Source organism: Oncorhynchus mykiss, chromosome 18, assembly GCF_013265735.2.
Source record: "Oncorhynchus mykiss isolate Arlee chromosome 18, USDA_OmykA_1.1, whole genome shotgun sequence".
In the NCBI taxonomy this organism is placed as follows: domain Eukaryota; kingdom Metazoa; phylum Chordata; class Actinopteri; order Salmoniformes; family Salmonidae; genus Oncorhynchus; species Oncorhynchus mykiss.
The window spans coordinates 21246588-21271203 of NC_048582.1; the positions used below are offsets into that span (position 1 = coordinate 21246588).

At 44.0% G+C, this 24616-nt stretch overlaps 1 protein-coding gene across 3 annotated transcripts in view; it reads left to right on the forward strand.

Moving 5' to 3' along the window:
- The window catches only part of LOC110495817 (rho GTPase-activating protein 6), an 81076-nt gene extending 69963 nt beyond the window's left edge, over positions 1 to 11113 (forward strand). For 2 of the 3 annotated variants that reach the window (XM_021571269.2, XM_021571271.2), the window contains exons 6-13: positions 943 to 998; positions 2666 to 2816; positions 3217 to 3365; positions 4485 to 4664; positions 6159 to 6250; positions 6439 to 6692; positions 8491 to 8562; positions 8650 to 11113. In XM_021571269.2, the coding sequence (XP_021426944.2) occupies positions 943 to 998; positions 2666 to 2816; positions 3217 to 3365; positions 4485 to 4664; positions 6159 to 6250; positions 6439 to 6692; positions 8491 to 8562; positions 8650 to 9260 (1565 nt within the window). In that variant the 3' untranslated portion in view covers positions 9261 to 11113. The remainder of the gene's footprint in view (positions 1 to 942; positions 999 to 2665; positions 2817 to 3216; positions 3366 to 4484; positions 4665 to 6158; positions 6251 to 6438; positions 6693 to 8490; positions 8563 to 8649) is intronic. The other variant, XM_021571270.2, reaches the window with a different exon arrangement.
- Positions 11114 to 24616: the final 13503 nt, after the last annotated feature.

Sequence of the window (24616 nt, forward strand, 5' to 3'; positions counted from 1 at the left end):
AAATCCTGGTCTTTGTCCGGGATCACTCACCCGATCTGACCCTACAGGGAGTTGGAGTTTCCAGCCCCACGTCTTTACCCCGCCCTGCACTGCCCAACCAGCCCCACATCTTTACCCTGACCTGCACTGCCCAACCAGCCCCACATCTTTACCCTGCCCTGCCCAACCAGCCCCACATCTTTACCCTGACCTGCACTGCCCAACCAGCCCCACATCTTTACCCTGACCTGCACTGCCCAACCAGCCCCACATCTTTACCCTGCCCTGCCCAACCAGCCCCACATCTTTACCCTGACCTGCCCTGCCCAACCAGCCCCACATCTTTACCCTGACCTGCACTGCCCAACCAGCCCCACATCTTTACCCTGACCTGCACTGCCCAACCAGCCTCACATCTTTACCCTGACCTGCCCTGCCCAACCAGCCCCACATCTTTACCCTGCCCTGCCCAACCAGCCCCACATCTTTACCCTGACCTGCACTGCCCAACCAGCCCCACATCTTTACCCTGCCCTGCCCAACCAGCCCCACATCTTTACCCTGCCCTGCCCAACCAGCCCCACATCTTTACCCTGCCCTGCACTGCCCAACCAAGATGATGTAGAAACAAGACAGTAGTGTCTGGCCATTCATTCCTGACACTCAGTGAACCGACTTTGCAATCCTTCTCAACGTGGACCCCTGGGTTTACTCCCCCCGCTCTCCCACAGTCTTTAAATCCTCACTTGCTGGACTGAATGTTAGGAGCTAAAGTCCTCTAAGGCGTGAATGGGCCACAGCAGCGTTGGTTTAGGTTTGATGGCTCATGATGCCTGTGTTGAAAGGAGGCGTATGGCGGCTGCGTCTTCACGTCTCTTCCGTCTGTGATTATTCGGCCTGAGTGTCTCTTTGACCAGGGGAGGATGATGCTCACTTATGTCCTCCGCTGTTTCTTTCCGACAGGTCTTCAGACGGTGGGGATATTCCGAGTGGGGAGCTCCAAGAAGAGAGTGAGGCAGGTGAGAATCTGGGAGAGGCACTTTTTGATACTTCTCACACATTGCTGCACAACGCTGTTGTTTCAGCTCACCGTGAGTGGTCGGCGACACCTTGTAACTTAATTCATCTTATTAATAGGTGATCTTGTAGTGTTAACTTAGTTGAAGCATTGATTGTCATGAACTACACATTTTATGAATTGACTGTTCTGGTTGACTATATGGTTTCATAAGTACTTTTTTTTTTTTTACAGGGGCCCATGCTAATTACCTTATATTTCTGCATACTGTGATATAGATAGAAGCTATTAAAATTCAGATATATTAACAGAATATATTTATATTCATGCATTGGTTTTGATATTGCCGCCGCTGCGGAGAATACACACCCACTTAGCATTAGTTCAGCGTCTGTTATTAAAGGAAGCAGAGCAAATGAACTTGTCTCTCGGCTGAAGAGCCAGGCTCCTCTGTAGCCGTGGCCCTGCTCTACAAAGGGACGCAGTCGAGCCTTAATGCCATATTTGTAATTCAAGCAGGGCTTTTAGCATTCATTTCCATCCCAGGGCCTGTATTCAATTTCCATCCCAGTGCTGATCTAGGATCAGATTAGCCTTTTATATCATAATGAATCAGCTTACATGGACAGGTATGTTTTGCCTATATCGTCCAGGTGTGGTTTTACTCTCTAGTCTTATTTTGCTCGCCATAAATTTCTTTCCCTCCTTTTTTTTTAATGCCAGTTGAACATTTGCTTTTGGTTATTGTGGCAGAAAACTCCATTCGTTTTTAGTGTTGTACTTGGACAATGTCTTTGTTTAAAGGAGATTTGAGTGTTTTCTGAGTTGTGTTCTCCGAGTTTGAACTTCTCGTGTTCTCTGTTTGCGTAGCTCATACGCAACGCTCACAATGGCAGATCTTAATCTTTCATTCAAGTCAGCAAAAACAAGCACTGGTGCCAGCCGGTTTCAGTCTCAGTCTTAAATGGTGTTGTTTTCGTTCTATGATGGGGATTTTTTACATTTATTTCCAACATCTCACCGTTTGAGGGAATACAATGCTCTCAGCGCGTTGAATCAAATTGTCACCATGTGAGACAATTTCCATGACTTCGCACTGTAGTTTGCTGACTTGAAAAAGAACAGACTAGCTCATCGACATCACTTAGTATTTTCAAAGTTACTTAAATCTCAACTATCTCTCACTTAAGGAAGTACCTATATTGGTCGGCTACTTCCTGACAACATTTAGATCTGTAACAAAGTTTGTTTAAAAAAAAATCCAAAACACAAGCTATAATCACACTTTGATATAATGCTTCATCAAATACAATACTTGGTTATCATGCTTATCTTACTGGACAAAGTGGACCCATTTTAACCCTGAGTAATGCTAGGGGTCAGATTGTGGAGTAAGTAGGTTGATACAGTATGGGAACAGAACCGGTCGGACCAGGACTACCTGTGAGAATGTTTTCACCGCCAAGGTCACACCTGGTGTGTGCATACCTGTGTATATCTGTGTATATCTGTGTGTATCTGTGTGTCCCCGTAATGTGTGTGGAATGTATTTTTGTGAATCTGTTTGAGTGTTTCTCTTGAGTTCACTTTCTAACTGTAGTCGCTATAAGCAGTAAAGTACGTGGGCTACACGGTATATCTCATGTTCTGTTTAACTCTGTCTCTTAGCTGAGGGAGGAGTTTGACCGGGGAGTGGACGTCCAGTTGGATGAGGAGCACAGTGTCCACGACGTGGCCGCGCTGCTCAAGGAGTTCCTCAGAGACATGCCTGACCCTCTCCTCACCAAGGAGCTCTACACTGCCTTCATAAACACCATGTGTGAGGACACATCAACTTCACTACTTATGAATACTACTCTCTGTGTGTGCAGTAGTAGACTCACTCTTTTCCCTAGGCCCAATCACCTTGGTTGGCCTCTTTCAGTAGGACACACCCTCAGATTGCACTAAACCCACACTTAAGAGTGTATACTTGAGTCAATGACACACAGACATGTTGTATGCTCTGTAAATGTTGGGCTTTAGCCTACCAGAGTGCACACATTGTGCCAAATGTTGTGTATGTGATTGTCGTTGTCTACATGTATGTCTATGCATGTATATTTGGCTATGTGTATGCACTGTATGTGAGAGTGTGACATATTTCTAATGATTTAGACCGAATCCTCACTCTTAACCCCTGACATCTAACCCCTGACCCCTGTCCTGTTCCTCTGTAGTGCTGGACTGTGAGGAGCAGCAGAGTGCCACCCAGCTCCTGGTTTACCTGCTGCCAGCCTGTAACAGCGACACCCTGCACCGCCTCCTGCAGTTCCTCTCTACCGTGGCCAACCACGCCCACGACAGCCAGGACAAAGACGGACAGGAGGTGAGTCGAATACCCCCTCTGTTACCCCCACCGCTCCCCATTATTCCCAAAACAACCATAAGCCCCTACCCCCTAGACCTCCCTAGAAACTAGATCTGAGAGGATTGGATAGGGGTGTAACCGGCGTCAAGCTGCCGTTTCAACAGTATAGCTTCCTCCCTCACTGAGACTAGGTCTCTAACTCGCACCGAGACTAGGGGCACAAGCTCTCAGGAACGTGCAATCAAAACTTTGTCATGTAATTGTGTCCCTCTGATGCACAGTGACTGATTTGGTCTCTTGTTCTTCATGGTAGTTGTCCAATCTGTTTAACTATTTATTTTCTTGAAGCACTCAATAAAAATATAAGGAAACTCAATATAGTATTCTATGAGGTCAATATAGTACTCAATGAGGTCAATATAGTAGTCTATGAGGTCAATATAGTATTTTATGAGGTCAATATAGTATTCTATGACGTCAATATAGTATTCTATTCGGTATAGTAGTCTTTGAGTCAATATAGTATTCTATGAGATTAATATAGTAGTCTATGAGGTCAATATGGTATTCTATTAGGTCAGTATAGTATTCTTTGAGGTCAATATAGTATTCTCTTAGGTCAATATAGTATTCTATGAGGTCAATATAGTATTCTATAAGGTCAATATAGTAGTCTATGAGGTCAATATGGAATTCTATTAGGTCAGTATAGTATTCTCTGAGGTCAATATAGTATTCTCTTAGGTCAATATAGTATTCTATGAGGTCAATATAGTATTCTATAAGGTCAATATAGTAGTCTATGAGGTCAATATGGTATTCTATGAGGTCAATATAGTAATCTATGAGGTTAATATGGTATTCTATGAGGTCAATATATTTTTATCTGGTCAAATATTTTTTTTTAAATCAGGAAGTATAATGAAAAAGGAATTGTTTTCCATGGTGTGTCTCTCTTTGTTAAAGACAATCAATTGCACTTGTTTGTCTAGTATGTGATTCCATGCTACTGTATGCAGGAATCACCTACAGGACACACTAAAATTGAATGCACTCCCTGTACTGTCAGTTGTTTAGATATAACTGTTTGATAAGCAGCTGGCATTATTGTTATTCCTATGTCCTCATCTCCTCCAGGTGACCGGGAACAAGATGACCTCTCTGAACCTGGCCACCATCTTTGGTCCTAACCTCCTCCACAAGCAGAAGAGTTCAGACAAGGAGTTCAGTGTGCAGAGTTCGGCCCGCGCAGAGGAGAGCACTGCTGTTATCGCTGTCCTCCAGAGGATGATCACAACCTTCCACTCTCTCTTCATGGTGTGTGGGGGGTTCCTTGTGTGTGCGTGCCTGCGCACATATGTCTGTGTTTGAATAAAGAATAAAGATATAAACATACTATGTGTGTGTGTGTGTGTGTGTGTGTGTGTGTGTGTGTGTGTGTGTCTGTGTGTGTGTGTGTATATCCTACCCACTCTCCTGTTTAGTCACTCTTTATAATACAACCTTGCACTTGTATGGTAATTGGACAGGCAGGTACTGTGTTTTTACAGTAATGTATTCGTAATAGCCAGCAAACAAGCTACAATTAATGATCACTTTAGATTGGCCAGTAAGTAAGACTCCCTTGTGAGTTCATTGTATACACTACATACAGGCGAGGTGACGCAGTTGTAGAGAAGTTGCAACAACTGCATAGTATACTCAAATCTGTTTATGTAGTTACCATGTCAAATACATGGGCTTAGCACTGACACATTTGATGATCACTCTATGTCCTGGGTCCATATACATCCATTCAATTTCCATTACCTCTGCCTGTCCTCTTTCATCACACATCCCTCCCTCCCTCCCTCCCTCCCTCCCTCCCTCCCTCCCTAGCAGTGCCACTCAGTAAAATATATCTGCATCCAAAATGGCACCCTGTACCCTATATAGTGCACTACCTTTGACCAGGGCTCATAGGGAATACAGTGCCATATGGGACAGAGCCTGTGTTTAAGTTAGAGAATCTCCAGGCTTTACCAGACAATGGCTCTGTCTTATAGAATGAAAACAAAGCTCTGTGGGCCTTTGTTAGTGCTGTTAGAGCTGATCCTGGACCTGATTAAAGGCCTTAGGGCCCAGTTCAGGACCACTACAGATCACAGGCTTCTGAGACAGTGCCAGAGGGACTTATGGGCCAATCCCTTGCACTGATTGTTCCGACACCACCACCACTATTTCCCTGAACAGAAGTTGCATTCGTTGAACTTTGCAGAGGTTGTTTTCTCCTCCGCCCAGATCATGGAATTCAGGGTAGTGGCGGGACAATGGAAAGAGGTCTTGTTAGGTTCTGAAATGTTATCCCTCGTGTTTTATCGACTGGGCTGGGTTGTTTGCTGAAGGTCCTGACGTAAACCAATAAAGATGTTTGTAGCTCTTTAGTCGGATGTGTTTGGACTGTCGTGCTTCATTGCCAAATCACTTCTTTTATTACCCTTGTATTTTATTGCCCATTGCCCAGACACTATACATCAGGGATGGAAAACTTTGATGGGGGCAACAAAAAAATCGGGAACTCATTATGAGGGGCCGCAGTGGCTCATGGGTCGGAGTAAATGTTATTTTTCAAGTTAATTTCCTGCAAACATACTATGTTCATGTATTGATTGGCTTGTGGTCACTGAACGTGAAGATGGAAAAAGTTAGACTCACTTTCACATGAGGTTGTCTTGGACAATAGCACCCCCTAGTGCTCCATCAACTGCCATTACATACATAAACCGTTTTTTATGTACATGTTTGGTTATGTCTGTGGTTATCTGTGTGTAGGTGCCCCCCGACCTGCAGAATGAGGTCCTAATGACTTTACTGGAGACTGATCCTGATGTGGTAGACTATCTGCTCAGGAGAAAAGCATCACAGTGAGTACATTGGTTCCACTGCACATATCACAGTCACACATTTTGAGTACTCATGGAAAGTAGTTGCTTAAGCCTGGTGTTCATGTCTGTTGAGAGAAAGTGGAGAACCCATTATCTATGGCAATATCTTTTTATTCTCTCTACCCATCCTTTTCTCTCCCCCATCCATCCCTCCCTCCACTCCACAGGGGTCCAGACGTGTTGCGATCGGAGGATCCTTTCTCCCTGAGCGAGAGGCGCTCATCCAGTGACTCCAACAAGGTCTCCAGTGGAGAGCTGTCCCCCTATGACAACAACTCCCCCATCCTGTCTGAGCACCCGGGGGAAGGGACCAGCCCAGGGTCAGAGAGGCTCTTTCATGTCCCAGAACAGTACACCCTGGTGAGGCAGGTAGAAGGACGGACACGGAACCCCCATGGGTCCAATCCCTGGGTCTCAAAGGGTGAGAGGACTACTGTCCAGTCTTACTTAGCTGTGGTTGATATGATCGTGGTGGTGGTGGTGATAATTAAGACGATGATGATGATGATTGTGGTGAAGGTGATGATGATGATTATAATCTTGATAATGATGTTGATTACAGTGCCTTGCGAAAGTATTCGGCCCCCTTGAACTTTGCGACCTTTTGCCACATTTCAGGCTTCAAACATAAAGATATAAAACTGTATTTTTTTTGTGAAGAATCAACAACAAGTAGGAAACAATCATGAAGTGGAACGACATTTATTGGATATTTCAAACTTTTTTAACAAATCAAAAACTGAAAAATTGGGCGTGCAAAATTATTCAGCCCCTGAATTCAGTGAGGATCTCTGAATGATCCAATGTTGACCTAAATGACTAATGATGATAAATACAATCCACCTGTGTGTAATCAAGTCTCCGTATAAATGCACCTGCACTGTGATAGTCTCAGAGGTCCGTTAAAAGCGCAGAGAGCATCATGAAGAACAAGAAACACACCAGGCAGGTTCGAGATACTGTTGTGAAGAAGTTTAAAGCCGGATTTGGATACAAAAATATTTCCCAAGCTTTAAACATCCCAAGGAGCACTGTGCAAGCGATAATATTGAAATGGAAGGAGTATCAGACCACTGCAAATCTACCAAGACCTGGCGTCCCTCTAAACTTTCAGGTCATACAAGGAGAAGACTGATCAGAGATGCAGCCAAGAGGCCCATGATCACTCTGGATGAACTGCAGAGATCTACAGCTGAGGTGGGAGACTCTGTCCATAGGACAACAATCAGTCGTATATTGCACAAATCTGGCCTTTATGGAAGAGTGGCAAGAAAGCCATTTCTTAAAGATATCCATAAAAAGTGTTGTTTAAAGTTTGCCACAAGCCACCTGGGAGACACACCAAACATGTGGAAGAAGGTGCTCTGGTCAGATGAAACCAAAATTGAACTTTTTGGCAACAATGCAAAACGTTATGTTTGGCGTAAAAGCAACACAGCTCATCACCCTGAACACTGTCAAACATGGTGGTGGCAGCATCATGGTTTGTGCCTGCTTTTCTTCAGCAGGGACAGGGAAGATGGTTACAATTGTTGGGAAGATGGATGGAGCCAAATACAGGACCATTCTGGAAGAAAACCTGATGGAGTCTGCAAAAGACCTGAGACTGGGACGGAGATTTGTCTTCCAACAAGACAATGATACAAAACATAAAGCAAAATCTACAATGGAATGGTTCAATAATAAACATATCCAGGTGTTAGAATGGCCAAGTCAAAGTCCAGACCTGAATCCAATCGAGAATCTGTGGAAAGAACTGAAAACTGCTGTTCACAAATGCTCTCCATCCAACCTCACTGAGCTCGAGCTGTTTTGCAAGGAGGAATGGGAAAAAATGTCAGTCTCTCGATGTGCAAAACTGATAGAGACATACCCCAAGCGACTTACAGCTGTAATCGCAGCAAAAGGTGGCGCTACAAAGTATTAACTTAAGGGGGCTGAATAATTTTGCACGCCCAATTTTTCAGTTTTTGATTTGTTAAAAAAGTTTGAAATATCCAATAAATGTCATTCCACTTCATGATTGTGTCCCACTTGTTGTTGATTCTTCACCAAAAAAATACAGTTTTATATCTTTATGTTTGAAGCCTGAAATGTGGCAAAATGTCGCAAAGTTCAAGGGGGCCGAATACTTTCGCAAGGCACTGTATAATCTTGATGATGATGATGAGTATGACGGTCCCTAAACACGGTCATGTTCATTATGTTCTATGTGTCAGAGGAGCATGCTAATATCTGGGGAGCCTGGCATTCTACTCTGAAACCAGGGCTGAAGGACCAGGCTTATGCAGGTAAGCTGTTGAAATGTAACAATCACATTTTTGGACTTTTACTTATCTTCGTTTTCGGACTTTTCCCATTGACATTTGTATCTCCAGGTTCCCATAGCAACATGTCAGAGGGCAGCTCACGCAGCTCCCAGGAAGGACTTGACTGTCTCCAAGGCGATGCCAGGCAGGTGGTACGACGGACACAGACCTCGCTGGGCGTGGCTGAGTGCAGGCCCCACCCCCCTGTGACACGGGTCTGCAGCAGCCCTCACGGCGAGGCGGGACGGCCGCTCCTCCTGCTGAGCCTCAACCCTTTGACCCCACCCCATCCGCACCCCGACAGCCAATCAGCAGCCAGCAGCGCAGAGGACCTCCCCCAGGGCATTAGACACCAGGCTATCCTCAGCCCTAACTCTGCCCACTTGGGTCCCGCCCTCTCAGGGCGTCCACCCCCTCCCCCGTACAACAGCTCGTCCTCCAGGCTCTCCCCTGCTGCCTCTAAACCAGCCCAGCCTGTCTCCCCCTCCCCCGCAGCACCCCTTCACCAGCAACCCCTGCAGGGTGGGAGGCCAACGGTGCCACAGAACTCAGCCTCCCCTACCACGTACAGCATGGTACCCATGAGCCAGGAGTGGCAGGACTGGCAGAGGGACAGATGGCAGATCTGGCAACTCTTGTCCTCGGAAAATGCAGACACACTCCCAGAGACACTGGTGTAAGCTGGACAATCGGACCGTGGGGTGATGCTAACCATCCCTTCCTCCATCCCTCCCCTCTGTCCTCCCCTCTGTCCTTCCCCCCAAACATGGACGCCATGGGGTTGTTTACATGTGCAGCTGCTGCCTATACTACGGACTTGGTACGGAGTCACAAGTGTTTCCTGTTTGCTATGTATTGATCCGCAATTGATGTTGTATCCTGGGGACCCCTTTGTTATTAAATACTCTCTCTGAGCTGTTTGAGAGGATCAAAACTAACTGTCCGCAAGACATACCTCAAACGTCAAGTTCATCAATTTGATTCACAGTTATTACTGCATGTCCACATTTCGATAAGGCCCCAGTTTAAATTGAACTGAATGTAATATGTAGAGGTGACTTTTGAAGACAGGAAGGTTTAACATTTATGGCAACGATTGATAAGCTACAGTCAATTTACATGACCAATCCTACCCTTATATATTTACTGAAGTCATCATATATATTAGTGATCGCTGCTAAATATTCAGAGTGTATTTACTTGCTGATAATATATCCCGGTAAGTATCGTACGAGTTTGTATGAACAGAGTTTTATTCAATGTCAGTCACCAAGTAACAGAGCCCACAGTACTGTTTTTGCAACAGTTTGTATATAAGCATTCTAATGCATTTTAGGTCGACCTAGCTAAACAAAAACCTTTTACAGGCAGTCTAAATGTTTGTGTCGTGTGGTTTTAACACGGTTTAAAAAGTTAACCTCTGTCAAAGCTTTACTGAACAAAATTGGGTTCTAAAAGAAAACTATTATTGCGATCAGTACAGTAATGTGCCACGTGCCAAAGTTCCTTTCCTCTCTCTTTTCATCAAATGTTTTTTGGCCGTCTATAAAGTCTCATCTGCTTTCTCTCATTCCGTAGTTAGCATTGTTCTTTTAGCTTTTGGATTTCACTTCACCATGGTTGCTACAGCATGGCTTATCGTACAAGGTCAAATCAACATGATTCCAATTCCAATGATCTCCCTCATTCCATTAGGTGGTTGATGTCAAGGTTATGGCTGCATAGGAGTATTTTTGGAAGCAGATTAAAAAGACAAGTTCATTGCTTGCCTGACAGGTTCATTGCTTTACCTCTCACTGTATTTATCTGATTGTTATGGGATTTCAACTAGATATTTGCACTTACTCTACTGTGGACTCTGGGAATTGCCCATTTTATTTTTGATTCCTCCTTTTCAACAACAAAACAAACACGTCTCTTGCTTTTGTCATTACGTGCACTGTCTGCCTCTATAACTTACCTTTTTGCTCCCAAATACATTAGTAGTCTCCAATCATTTCCCAGTTTTGTGGATATTTGCTGGCAAATATTGCACACTTTCTAAATGGGAGTTTGGGTGGTTTATGTTTGTTTCAATCCGTCCGCATGTCAGAGGAATTTGATGTGTGATAGACATTGGAATTATTTACAAGGATTCACACATTTCTACATGTCTTTGCAGTGTCCCACAAAATGACAGTACTTGTTTCGAAAACGTGTCCCATCTTTACTTCTATAAAAAAAACGCTTTCAACAGCTTGTGTTTCTAAGCACTATTCTGAATGTCTGTGTGTTTGGAGTCAAGTATGCCATAGATCCATGCTCTTTGAAAATGATTTGATACCCCACATTGCTTTGTGGTTGTCAATGATTTTTTTTGTAGCATGTCATCCAATACATTTTTTTTTCTTAATAACTATTATGTCTAACAATTTTTACTCCCCCAAAAAATCTACAAACACATGTATAAGGCCTGAGTTTTGACCGGATGTCAGCTTTTGTATTGTGTGTCGTCTTAAATGTGCCATGGTGTAATTAAACGTGAAAGAAGGTGTTTTGTGTACTTGGTTGGTTAACAGCTTGTGCCCTGATACGCCTTTTACCAGTGGCAATGTAACCGATGTAAATGTTTGACGGTGTAATAACAGTTTTGAACCAAAAGAGGGGACCCTAGATCTTTTTGCTTAGTCATCTTGTCCATCTTGTCATTCTAAAGGTATCTAAATCCTCCACATCATCCTTTATCACCCAACGCTCTTTTAAAACCATTTGGATATAGTTGGACAATTTCATAATTCTTCACCTTGAGGAAAAATCATATGAAAAGAGAGAGGAGGCGAGAGGGCGAACGAGAGAGTGTGGGAAGGGAGGAGGTAAGAGTGAAGACCAATACCTCCGTGTTAGAAACCTGAGATGAGAACGTTCCACGCATGGCGGCTTTAATTCCCACTGAGCTCAGGAGAAGTCCTAAATCTGTTTACGGCGTAGAACAGAGCTGACAACTAACTTCCAGGAGATCATTACCCACATCTTAATTGGTCATGTCCTGCTAATCCCGTGTGTAAGTACAGCCAGAGAGATGTGGTCAGAAGACACAATGATTTCCCACCGACGTCAGAGGATCATAGAAACATGGTCTACTCTTTGATAATTTGACGATTGATTAAGCTATTCAGTAGGTCATTTCGTGCAATTACTTGCAAACCATCAACTATAAGTATTTTGAACATTTGAAAATGAATCAAATCCCCTAGCTTAAAATAGTTCAAAGGGATGTTAAGCTTTCTGTGGAAAATTGCTTCCATAAAACAAAATCATTCTGATTTGTGCAATCAGACTGCATAATGATCTGAAAACGGACTTCCTCGAAGATAGCTGACATTCAATGGTGCAGTGTCCCATGGACTGCTCAGAATCCCCTCTAGTTTGGCATCCAATCCGGCAGTCAAAGCATGTGATTCAAGTATTTCCTTTAAAGCCTGTGGTTCACCCAATCGGAATTCCAATCACTGTGTATCTGTAGACCACTGAATATTTCCCTCCTTTTTTTCCCAGAAGGCAGCGGTAGGTCTTACAATCCTTACTAAATTTGGGCTCAATTTCCCCTTAGCCTGGTGTAAGCACAGACACAAGGAGAGAAAGGATACAAGACATAATGAATCAATCAGATTTTTTTCTCTCTCAAGTTATCAATGAGTACATCTTACTGACATCAACCACTTATTAAGAGAGGGATACATTTTTCTATTAGTTCCCAGTGGATATCTTAGTCTATGGAAAGCAGTGATCATACTCTACAGGTATGGAGCGGTGTAGCTATTTGCCCTTGTCCACCTGACATTAACCATGCATTGTAATAGATTGTCAGTGTTGCAGAACAAGCAGATACAGTGGAGGCAGATGATCGCATGCAGGCCACAGTAATTCCCTCTGTCTCCGGTTTGGCTCTTGCAAAGTGGAACCATGGGGACCAGATGGTTCTGGAGCCAGACCCAAGGCTGACCTCAATCCTTAGCCCAGTGGAGGAGGAGTGGTTCTGGTTCTGAGAAGGAACACACTCCGTCGGTGGTTCTGTTCTGTCTCTGAGGTCCCGACTCCGCTCTGCTACCCTGCCCACGCAACGCTGTTTCATAGAAAACACTCCTGGTGGGAGAGCGGGAGGGAAGGAGGGAGAGATGTGTGTGTGGGGGGGGGGGGGGGGGGGGGACTGGTAGAGAGAGGAGAGGGAGAGAGAATGGAGAGAGAGAAAGAGAGAGAGGGGGAGACCGAGGAGAGAGAGAAAACAAGTGAAAGTACGCTTCTTCAAAGAGATGAACACACACACCCCTGTGCCTTCAGGGAGAAGGTTTGACTGACTCTGTGTTCTCTCCTGAGTATTTATCCGCCTCCAGAAGTAAAGTGAACTGTTTGGTATCTATCTCAACTAGAAAGGAGTTGTACAACAAAAGCTCTTTTGTGGCCAAAAACCGACAAGCCCAGTAAGATCGAAGCTCAAACAATGACTACAAACAATGGCACACAATTATTTTTCTCCTTAGAAGCTTTCCTCTGTTACTGAATGCTTGCCCATGCATTGTTTCTGTTTTATTTCAATGTTCTAGTTATTCAAAGGAGCCCACCAAAGGATACCGTGAAAAGTCGCTATGCTGCTGAATGCTTACAGAATCTGTGATATAAAAAAGACTAACTTTTTGCAATCTGCCTTAGTAACGCGAGAGCGATGGGGAATGATGCTTGACTATCCCACTGGACACAGACATCAATTCCACGTCTATTCCACGTTGGTTCAACGTCATTTCATTGAAGTGAAGAGGAAACGACGTTGATTCAACCAGTGGGTGCCCAATGGGATGTGAATATTAGGCCCGGTTCTTTTGTCTTCTGTCTCTTTTGGGCCCGTGGGACATGTCTGTTTTCTGGATAGCAGCTTTGTTCTGAATAGCCTTTGCATGGACTGTGAAAACAAATATAGCCAATACAAAGCAGCTTTCTTTCTGAGCGTGATGACATGGCCTCCTAACAGAATAAGCCGACTGGCCTTTGATTTCTTGCTGCAGGGGGGTAAACAGTTGGTTGGTGTGAGCTGTGGGAGGTCAACAAACCATTGATGTACTGGAGTGTTTAGTTAGATGGAGCATATGTGGATCTATTTTTCTACATAATGTTTGCACGTGTTATGGTGCCCACTGCATTAATGAGCCTCTTATATCCTCAATGTTTTTCTCACCATCACTGTGTGTGCATGCGTGTGAGTGTGCATGTGTTTGCATGCGTGTGAGTGTGCATGTGTTGCACAAGGAAGGGTGTTTGAGCCCAGGAGGACCTCATTAGCAAAAAGGACCAGCAGCTAGCTGTCTGTTTATTATCAAGATTTCTGACCCAATTGTCCCTTATTGTTATCACACAGTGAGAAAATGCTAAATATCATGGATTTTCGTGTTCTGTTACTGTTTTTGCCAAGGAGACCCACTAACGTTTTCCACATGAACTAAATAGCCTGCATAATGCTGTGTACCTTGGGCCAGCATTTTGATTCAACCCTAAGACAGTTGTGAATCAAGAACGCTGGAATACTTAGTAAATAATCATCCAGATGTGTTTTACCACTGGCTCATCTGCATCATGTTTGAGGTTGTGGTGGTCGGGACAGGGAGGGACTCTGATTTGACTGGATGTCAACAGTGCCCAGAGTGGATGGGCACATCATCAGGGGGGCTGGGAAGCAAGTAGGATGGAAGATGGGCGATTCAGAGCTCTGTTAGCTCTGTTAGCAGCCAGAGGGGAGGAGGAAGGGGAGGTGGAGGAAGAGGAGGAAAGAGGGGAGGAGGAAGAAGAAGAGGAGGAGGAAGGAGAGGGGAAAGGAGGATGAGGAGGAGGAGGAGGAAGAGGAGGTGGTGGAAGAAGAGTTGGAAGGAGGGGAGGAGAAAGGAGGAAGGAGAGGAGGAAGAGGAGGATCAGGAAGAAGGGGAGGAAGAGGAGTAGGAAAGAGAGGAGGAAGAGGAGGAGAGGTGGAGGAAGATGAGGAAGAAGAGGAGGAGGGAAATTTATCCATCCGACCGTAACGTTGTCCACGGGGGATACAGAGCAAACACGGACTACACATGTTCATACTGATGCTAACATACTGTACTGTACTTATGGAAGCACATGCAAACACACACATTCACACAGATGTACGAGCAGAAGCGTGCACATACACACACGCACACACACACACACGCACACGCACACGCGCACACACACACACACACACACACACACACACACACACACACACACACACACACACACACACACACACACACACACACACACACACACACACACACACACATACACACACACACCTTGGTCCTCCTTTCTATTTGATGACCCATTTACCCCTTTACCAAAGAGCACCTTCTGTCTGCCAAGATCTACTAATGCGTACCTTAGCAGCGCTTCCCTTACTCCTGTAAGGGAACGGCCTGTTTTAATAGGCCGTTGGGCCACCACAAGCCACCAGAACAGCTTCAATGCGCTTTGGCATAGATTATTCTACAAGTGTCTGGAATTCTACTGGAGGAATGTGACACCATTCTTCCTTGAGAAATTCCATCATTTTGTGTGCTGTTGATGGTGGTGGAAAACGCTGTCTCAGGCGTCGCTCAAGAATCTCCTATAAATGTTCAGTTGAGATCTGGTGACTGAGACAGCCATGGCATATGGTTTACATCGTATCCATGCTCATCAAAACATTCAGTGACCCCCCAACACACACAGATACCCTGCTTACCCTACACACACACACACACACACACACACACACACACACACACACACACACACACACACACACACACACACACACACACACACACACACACACACACACACACACACACACACACCGTTGATGTCTAAGAGGCCAGCTCAACACCGATAGCCCTGAAACAGCTGTGATCCCTCCCCATGTGAAAGCACATGTGTTCCATATCCTGCTCTTTGTCCGATCAAAGCCTACCGCGGGCCCTTACAGTATGGAACAGGCCTGTCTGAGCACGCTGAAAATAAAGGCCAACTCAGGTATGTCCTTTCTGTCTCTCTCACCTGAACACATATTGAATGTTCTGGGTGAAATCAATGTTGTGGGACAGTATCCTGTGTAGTTCTTGGTTTTTGGCTCAGTGGGTTCAGTGGGTTGGCTCATATGATTCACACCTTTAAACTAATCTAAGGTCACTTTTGCATTTGACCTCTCAATAGTAAGAGTAGGTTGGGGAAACATCTGCTGTAACTGGTCATTTGAGATAACATTTATAAGCATAGTGAAGTGATTCGGTTTGACCTAAAGAACTGTTCTAAGGTCAGGATATGTTTTTAACCTTCCAATGGTAAGAGTAGGTTGGGGCAACATCTAGTGTACCTGGATCATACAGTGGGTCTGACAAGATTCTGCCTCTGAGAAAACAGTATGATAAATTACATTCTTCTAGGTGGCAAACAAACAAAGCACAAAAAACGCTCAACATGCTATATAACATATGACATAGATGATGTAGAACTATGACAGACATAGATCATATGCAGTATGTCATTACATGTCATGCAGAGTCCCCTTGACATCCTTTCCCAGTCGTTGATCACTCCCTGTCAGCAGCCGTGAAGCGTGACAATAGTGACTTCAGACCATGGTCACGTTTTCCATGGAGGTGTTTCCCAGAGCTCGGCGCTGTATGATGGATGTTACCCATCATGCTGAAATCAGGAAGTGGAGGTCAGTAAGTGCTGAAATGAGGAAGTGGAGGTATAACCCTCACACCTCCTTTATCCTTCCCAATGCATTTACTGTACTGAAACAGAGAGAATGAAGAACTGTTAGATGCTTGGAAGTAGCCCAGAGCTGCAAAGTGTAGTTGTCTCTGGCAGCCGTTGTTGATAGGCCAGAGTATACGTAAACAGATCTCGAACATTCAGATGCAACGATATGCAACTTGATGGTCAACATTTGAAGTTCAAAAAACATGCACCTATTTTTTCATTATGCAACTATCATGCCAGTATGTAGTATTTATTAGGATCTCCATTAGCTGCTACCAAAGCAACAGCTACTATTCCTGGGGTCCGAAGAGGATTAGAACAACTACATCAGAACAAAACACAACAACAGCCTACATTAAATTAATTCATTAAATGAATCAATGCAACATACAAGACATTATTACAATTTTACTCTATTATTACAAATTACAATATAAAATCCACAATACCATAACATTACAATGTGTGTGTGTGTGTGTGTGTGTGTGTGTGTGTGTGTGTGTGTGTGTGTGTGTGTGTGTGTTTGTGTGTGTGTGTGTGTGTGTGTGTGTGTGTGTGTGTGTGTGTTTGTGTGTATGTTAGTGTGTATTCGTGTGTGTGTGTTTGTGTGTGGGACTCTTCACAGTTCGCATTGTTCCATGAGGAGTTGTTTTATTTGTTTTAAAAAAAATTGGATTTTAAATTGAGTTACTTAATGTGGAAGAGAGTTCTACGTAGTACTGCACATTCCCCAGAGTCTGTTCTGTCTTGGGGACTGGGAAGAGACCACTGGTGGCATGTGTTGTACGGGTGTCTGAGCTGTGTGTTAGCTCCCGCGTTGCTGTCGCGTTGTGCCTTGAGGTGTTGTTTTATTCTGTTTTTTTTTATCTGATTTTACGGCTTCGCATGAGTTACTTGATGTGGAAGATGTCTGAGCTGTGTGTTAGCTGTTTGTACAGACACTTCAGTGTTTTCTGCATGTCAATACCTCTCACAAAGACAAATAGTGATGCAGTCAATCTCTCCTCTACACCATTCAGATTCACAGTCAAGTCTATGAACCATGCCAGCATGACATTGTAGAGGAAACAAATGATAGAGAACATCCCTCAATCATCTTGACACTCTCAAGGGTGTTCCCATGTGTTCTGTTGGATGAACAAATGTGATAAGCCAATTTGAAAAGCACCACGTCACATCAGGGGCACACGCAGTGTCTTTCTGTTTCACTGCACCATCGGTTTCCTAGGCGACAGCCTTGCTGCTTCTGACTGGCTGAGTGCAATTTCCTGTTTTGTTTTGATTGTGACAATCAGGTTGAATGGTCCCTCCAGCGGGGCAGCAGCAGGGAGATGCCCACTAGGAGGTTATTATTTCTGGCAGGGAGGATGGCGCTAACTAACATCCCCCAATGCAAACACTATGCCAACTGCCGATGTGATGTGTTACAGCTGGGATCTGCCCTTCGTGAAGTGTCTGCATGTTGTTTGCAAAGGTGAAATTTGTCCTACAACCAATGCTTCTATTTATTTTGTTTATGGAGTAATTCTAGCCTGTGATTGTAGAGCTCTGTAGTGCTCTGGGTTTTTTACAAACATGTCTTCATACATTCATGAACTGTATGTATATGTCAACACATACTCATACACGTGTCGTGTATGACCTTAATATGATGCTAATCTACAGTAATGGAATATCTCACGTGACATTTTCACCATGGGTTAATCAAGTCGGACAATGTGAAAAGGACATGCCATCCAACAGTCAAAACCCATTAAATCAATACATCAACTACATCCGTGAAATAAAGGGCTTGCAACTCTTTTGTTCAGATGTTTGCATGCAGAGCGAACAGACTGTTTTGAGTAAGATGTCCTTTTTTCCATTTTAGCTGCACTGGCAGAGAACCAAATGGAGACCGTTTGGCTCGTGGTGCCAACAGACCTGAGACAGACAGATTGTTTCTCTCCTATAAGAACTGTGACTACATGGGTGCGCCCCAAATGGCAGCCCATTCCCTATATAGTGGGCTATTCCCTATGGACCTTGGTAAAAAAAAAAGTAGTGCACTATATAGGGAATAGGCTGCCATTTGTGATGCAAACCTTCTGTGAAGACATACTCAGTAAAATGTTTTGCATACCTATGTTGACATATGAGCGAATGGAGGTGTATGGGTACAGGACGGTCAGGGTAACTAGAGACAGGTACAGTCAGCTATCTGTTTAAATGGTTATTAAAACCTCCTGCAACATTCTGTGCCCCGTCACCTGGCTCCAATAAATGCATCATTCACCATTGAAGCGTATGGAGAATGTGTGCTGAGTATCAACTAAATATCCCCAGGTTACCAGGTACCAATAAGCTCCTGTGAAATTACGTTTGATAAGCCGTCCTCTCCTCTCCTCTCCTCTCCTCTCCTCTCCTCTCCTCTCCTCTCCTCTCCTCTCCTCTCCTCTCCTCTCCTCTCCTCTCCTCTCCTCTCCTCTCCTCTGCTCTCGACTCGCACCCATGCTAGCTTCCGGACCGCCACGATAAGGCACATACATTTCACTCAGGATATTAAAAAGCACATAGATAAAATCCATGTAATATGTTGAGGGGTGTTAAGGGTTCTCTCTCCATCTGATACCGTTCTAAACTCATATTGCTAAAACAAGGCTTTGTATTACATGTAATAGCTGTCAAAACATATTGTACACACATTCTTTACCACGTCGTCTGCAAACACTATCCTCAGCAGGCATATTACCCCGGGGTTGGTATTGTACTTCATGACTTCACAACACCTTTCTGTTATTTCAGGGGAGGTGAGGGGAGTTCTGCAATGACGGTATAGTCCCACATGGGAAGTACAGGAAGAATAAGATGTTATGACAGATTGTGCTCCCCTTGCTCTTAGTAACCTCCGGGGTGAGAGGCAACACTGTTTCAGAGATGTTATTAATCCCAGCATGCCTCAGGAGAAGGGAAACCAGTTGTTTCAAGGTGCAGGTTTTTTCACAACTTTGTTTCTATGACCGGTTCAGTGGAAAGTAAGTAACAGTGGGACAGCAGAAGCGTCTGAAGTGATGCTCTGGATCCCTTGTCACCATCTTGACCAGAAATGATGTCACTCAACATGGAATTCAGAAATCAACTGTCATTATTTGTATTGCAGGTGCAAAATGGTTGTAAAATAAATCTCTGTTATGTCTGCACGGATTTAAGATAGACCATCAACACATTCCCTCCCCTTCTTCATTGAACTCGCAGTAGTAGCTTTGTTCTCCGAACATTTTTAGAATATGTTGAGAGATGGTTGTTTTTTGGAGGAGTAAGAAACGTTTAAACTACAACTCTCTGGCAAGTAACATATCATTTAAAAGGGAACTTAGATAATTACAAATGACAGGACTGCTTTGGAGGACAATGTGGTACCTCCTGCTGACCTTGCAGTTAGTCAAACCGGATCTTGCCTCAGTTTGTGTCTATGGGGCAAAGCTAAACTACACTATACACTCTTAGAAAAAAGGCTTCCAAAAGGTTTCTCTTATGGGGACAGCTGAAGAACCCTTTTAGGTTCTAGATGTAACCTTTTTTTCGAAGAGCTTAGAGACTGTTCTGGGCACGGCCGCCTTTAACCACATAACCATAGGCTCTCAGAGCAGGTTGTAATTATGCTGAAGCAGAAGTCCTGATTATAAGTAGGCTGTGTATTTGCTGAAGAGAAGACTCTGAGTACAGGCAGGGTCATCTTGGGCCTATACACACACACACGCACGCACGCACGCACGCACGCACACACACACACACACACACACACACACACACACACACACACACACACACACACACACACACACACACACAATGTCAATGTAAACCGTTCACTGAACATTCCTGAGCATGTGAGAGCAGGGGCAGAGAGGTGGCCGAACTGAATTTGGCCTCGGTCCTATGAGCAGTAATAGAAAAGCAGAACCGTTGGCTCTTCTCCACATTCCTCGGTCCTCTCTCTCACTGTACCTCCCTCTCAGTGAGCCTGTCTGTAAAAAGACTGCTGGGACTGGTATGCACCATTTACTGCGAGAACTCACTTTGCACAGCAGATAGCAGCAGGCAAATCGTTTAAGGATCAGCTAACGTACGCTATATAGACAAGCCATAAGTATAGTCACTGATGTCTGTTTTTCTCAAAACACAGACACATTTGACATCAGTTGTGCAGGTAACGGGGTTGAAATGATTGAACAAACTTGACTTTTAACTCTTTACTACTTAATATAGTCCCAACAGGTGATATGTTCTCTGTCTTTCCCTCGCTCTTCCTCTTGACAGAACGACTCACTTGTTCTGCTTGATGACTTTGGATGTCGAGGCTCAACACTCGCTCAGATGGACTGCCGCACGAGAATATAACGAGTCCATTTCTAATTAAGATAACGCGTTCTCGTTTTAATGAGGATGCTATGCTGATGTTCTTGTTGAGCTACGTTTGATTGAAGGGAGAGACACAGATCTGCTCTACTTAAATGAGTTTAACGGTTGCACATATTTTTAGAGCCATACCAAATTGTATATATATAAAAAAAAAACTTTAAATTAATCCCACTTGAAGAGACGAGCGGAATGTATTTTGAGGTACCTTTTAAATCTTTTCCCGTGGCCCACCGTGCATCTTTGGCATGGATGCCAAATCTGCAGTTGTATGCCACTCCATATCTATTGTTAGAATGAATAAATAAGATTCACAAGAAATCTTTTCCAAGTTGTGATGTTTTTCAATGGCCTCCCGCTCAGTCTACTGGGTAGGCTAGTGATTGTAGATGGCCTGAAACATCATGCATCGCCGCAGAGGTTTTGTGGATAGGAAAGACGGATGTTGAGATTCACTTATCTGAAGTTTGGTAAAAGTTGCATCCCCGTGTGCTATGTGTATTACTTGGAGAGGAGAGAATGAATGAATAATGCAAGGTCAATGCCTGATGGGCATCTATTATTCTATTCCATTGTTTGGAGAGGTCTGAGCTTCAGCTGTCTCTGTGAAATATTGATTCCGTACTTAGCAGTTGTTGTGTGGAACTGTGGTGTAAAGGCAAGATAGATTGTGTTTTTTGTTTTGGAAAGACACATGAGGTCAGGACTTATCGGCTATACACAAGTCTGTATCTTGCCTTTCTTGTCCACCATCTTGGACGGGTCAGGCAATGACTTTATATTTTCTTCCTCCCCGTTTCATTCCTTCTTCTCCGTCCCACCCTTTTTTATTTTTTCATTTTTTTTATTTCACCTTTATTTACCAGGTAGGCCAGTTGAGAACAAGTTCTCATTTACAACTGCGACTTTGCCAAGATAAAGCAAAGCAGTGTGACAAAAACAACAACACAGAGTTGCACATAAACAAACGGTCAGTCAATAACACAATAGAAAAGAAAAATTGAAAAATCTATGTACAGTGTGTGCAAATGTAGAAGAGTAGGGATGTAGGCAATAAATAGGCCATAAAGGCAAAATAACTACAATTTTGCATTAATACTGGAGTGATAGATGTGCAGATGATTATGTGCAAGTAGAGATACTGGGGTGCAAAAAGCAAGAGGGTAAGAAATAATATGGGGATGAGGTAGTTGGGTGGGCTATTTACAGATTGGTTGTGTACAGGTACAGTGATCAGTAAGCTGCTCTGACAGCTGATGCTTAAAGTTAGAGAGGGAGATATAAGACTCCAGCTTCAGAGATTTTTGCAATTCGTTCAAGTCAATGGCAGCAGAGAAGTGGAAGGAAAGGCGGCCAAAGGAAGTGTTGGCTTTGGGGATGACCAGTGGAATATACCTGCTTGAGTGCATGCTATGGGTGGGTGTTGCTATGGCGACCAGTGAGCTGAGATAAGGCAGGGCTTTACCTAGCAGAGGCTTATAGATGACCTGGAGCCAATGGGTTTGGCAATGAGTATGAAGCGAGGGACAGCCAATGAGAGCATACAGGTCGCAGTGGTGGGTAGTATATGGGTTTTGGTGACAAAACGGATGGCACTATGATAGACTACATCCAGTTTGCTGAGAAGAGTGTTGGGGGCTATTTTGTAAATGACATCGCTGAAGTCGAGGATCGGTAGGATAGTCAGTTTTACGAGGGTATGTTTGGCAGCGTGAGTGAAGGAGGCTTTTTTTTTGCAAAAGAGGAAGCCGATTCTAGATTTAATTTGGGATTGGAGACACTTAATGTGAGTCTGGAAGGAGAGTTTACAGTCCAACCAGACACTGAGGTATTTGTAGTTGTCCACCTATTCTCGGTCAGAACGGTCCAGGGTAGTGACCCTACTCCTCCCTCTCCTCTTCTTCATTGATCTCTCTCTATGTGGTTCTCAAAGCTATTGTGCGTAGAGCTGGAGGGAGACCCAGCATCATTAAACATGACAATTCACTTTACAGTCATTAAGTGGATGGCTTCATTGTTGGTTCCCCAAGGATTCATCCTACTTCTTCATTTCAGGGGGGGGAGCCTTTTCTTCAAAACGTAAGAAAGTTTCTAATGCCACCCATCATTCAGGTATGGTTACAGTGTGTGAATACTGTATGCATCCTAGTTGGTGTATGATTGATGTACACAGTGCAGTGTATGCATGACTTAATTGTTCCCCTTTAGGAAATATGTTTCATTTAAAAGTGAGTGAGGCATCACCACGTCCCTTCCTGTCCACATGAATGTTTCAGAGCTGGTGCCCCCCCACCCCTTTTGTGTCCCAGGAAAAATGTCCAAATAGTTTCCCCTCACTGCTTCTCTCAGTTACCCTCTCATAGCTATACTGAAATAAAGATTTCTTATGAATTACTTATGTCTATAGCGTAGGCGGGCTAAGGCTTATGTACAGTAGGTTTCGTCCGTCGCCATAGAACTTCAGTTGTTGGGGTCACTCTCGCTCATGATCCTCTCCTGTCCAGGGCAAATAAATATTCAGCATGGATTAATATACAAGATCATATGCTGCAACCCACAAATCTGTTTACTAATGTTACAGGTGTACAAGGCAAGATCAGGACTTGGTTTTGCCCAGACATTATGTTTGAATAATGCACAATTATTATAAGGATAGCGCATTGGTTATGTAATGATTGAATCCTATCAAAATACATGAAGCGACTAATGCACTATGGGCCAGTTGTATGAATTTAATGCGGAATATTTCTCTGTATTTTGGTTGGTTTGAAAATTGCTTTTGGGAATGATTTGCATTTCAATTGAATTGGGAGAAAAGTGGTTCAGACAATTGTGATGGATTTTTCTCAGGGGCGAGCTAAACGTACTGTCTACTCTGGTTGACTGATCGTAGTTGACAAACGGGTTTACTTATCTTTCATTTGTGTTCATTATTTCAAACTGAATGTTTTATCTCAAGGCAATGAATGACAGGAGAGCAAAGTGGACTTAAGCAATGCTGGCCAAGATTACTCAATACAACAAACTAACCCAGTATATGTTTGTTTTGTCAATTTTGGGACAGACATAGTAACTTCTGGAAAACATACTGATTTTTTCCACATTTTTCCACATTTTGTTACGTTACAACCTTATTCTAAAATGGATTAACTAAAAAAAATCCAAGGGACTCCCGAGTGGCACAGTGGTCTATGGCACTGCATCACAGTGCTCGCTGTCCCAGTAGAGATCCTGGTTCAAGTCCAGGGTCGGTCACAGCTGGCCATCACTGGGAGATCCATGGGGCGGCGCACAATTGGCCCAGCGTCGTCTGGGTTAGGGGAGGATTTGGCCGGCAGGGATGTTCTTGTCCCATTGTGCTCTAACGACTCCTATGGCTGGCAAGGCGCAATGCACGCTGACACGGTTGCCAGGTGTACAGTGTTTCCTCTGACACATTGGTGTGGCTGGTTAAGCGGGCTTTGTGTTAAGAAGCAGTGCAGCTCGGCTGGGTTGTGTTTCGGAGGACGCACGGCTCTTGACCTTTGCCTCTCCTCAGTCCATATGGGGAGCTGCAGCGATGGGATTGGAAATAGGTAAATAAACAAAATCCTCATCAATCTACACACAATAGCTCATAACAAAGTGTAAACAGGTTGTTACAAAATGTGTAAAAAAAACTTTGCTATGAGACTCGAAATTGAGCTCAAGTGCATCTTGTTTCCATTGATCATCCTTGAGATGTTCTACAACTTGATTGGACTCCACTTGTGGTCAATTCAATTGATTGGACATTGTTTGGAAAGGCACATACCTGCCTATTAAAGGTCTGACAATGCAAAAAACAAGCAATGAGGTCAAAGAAATCGTCCGTAGAGCT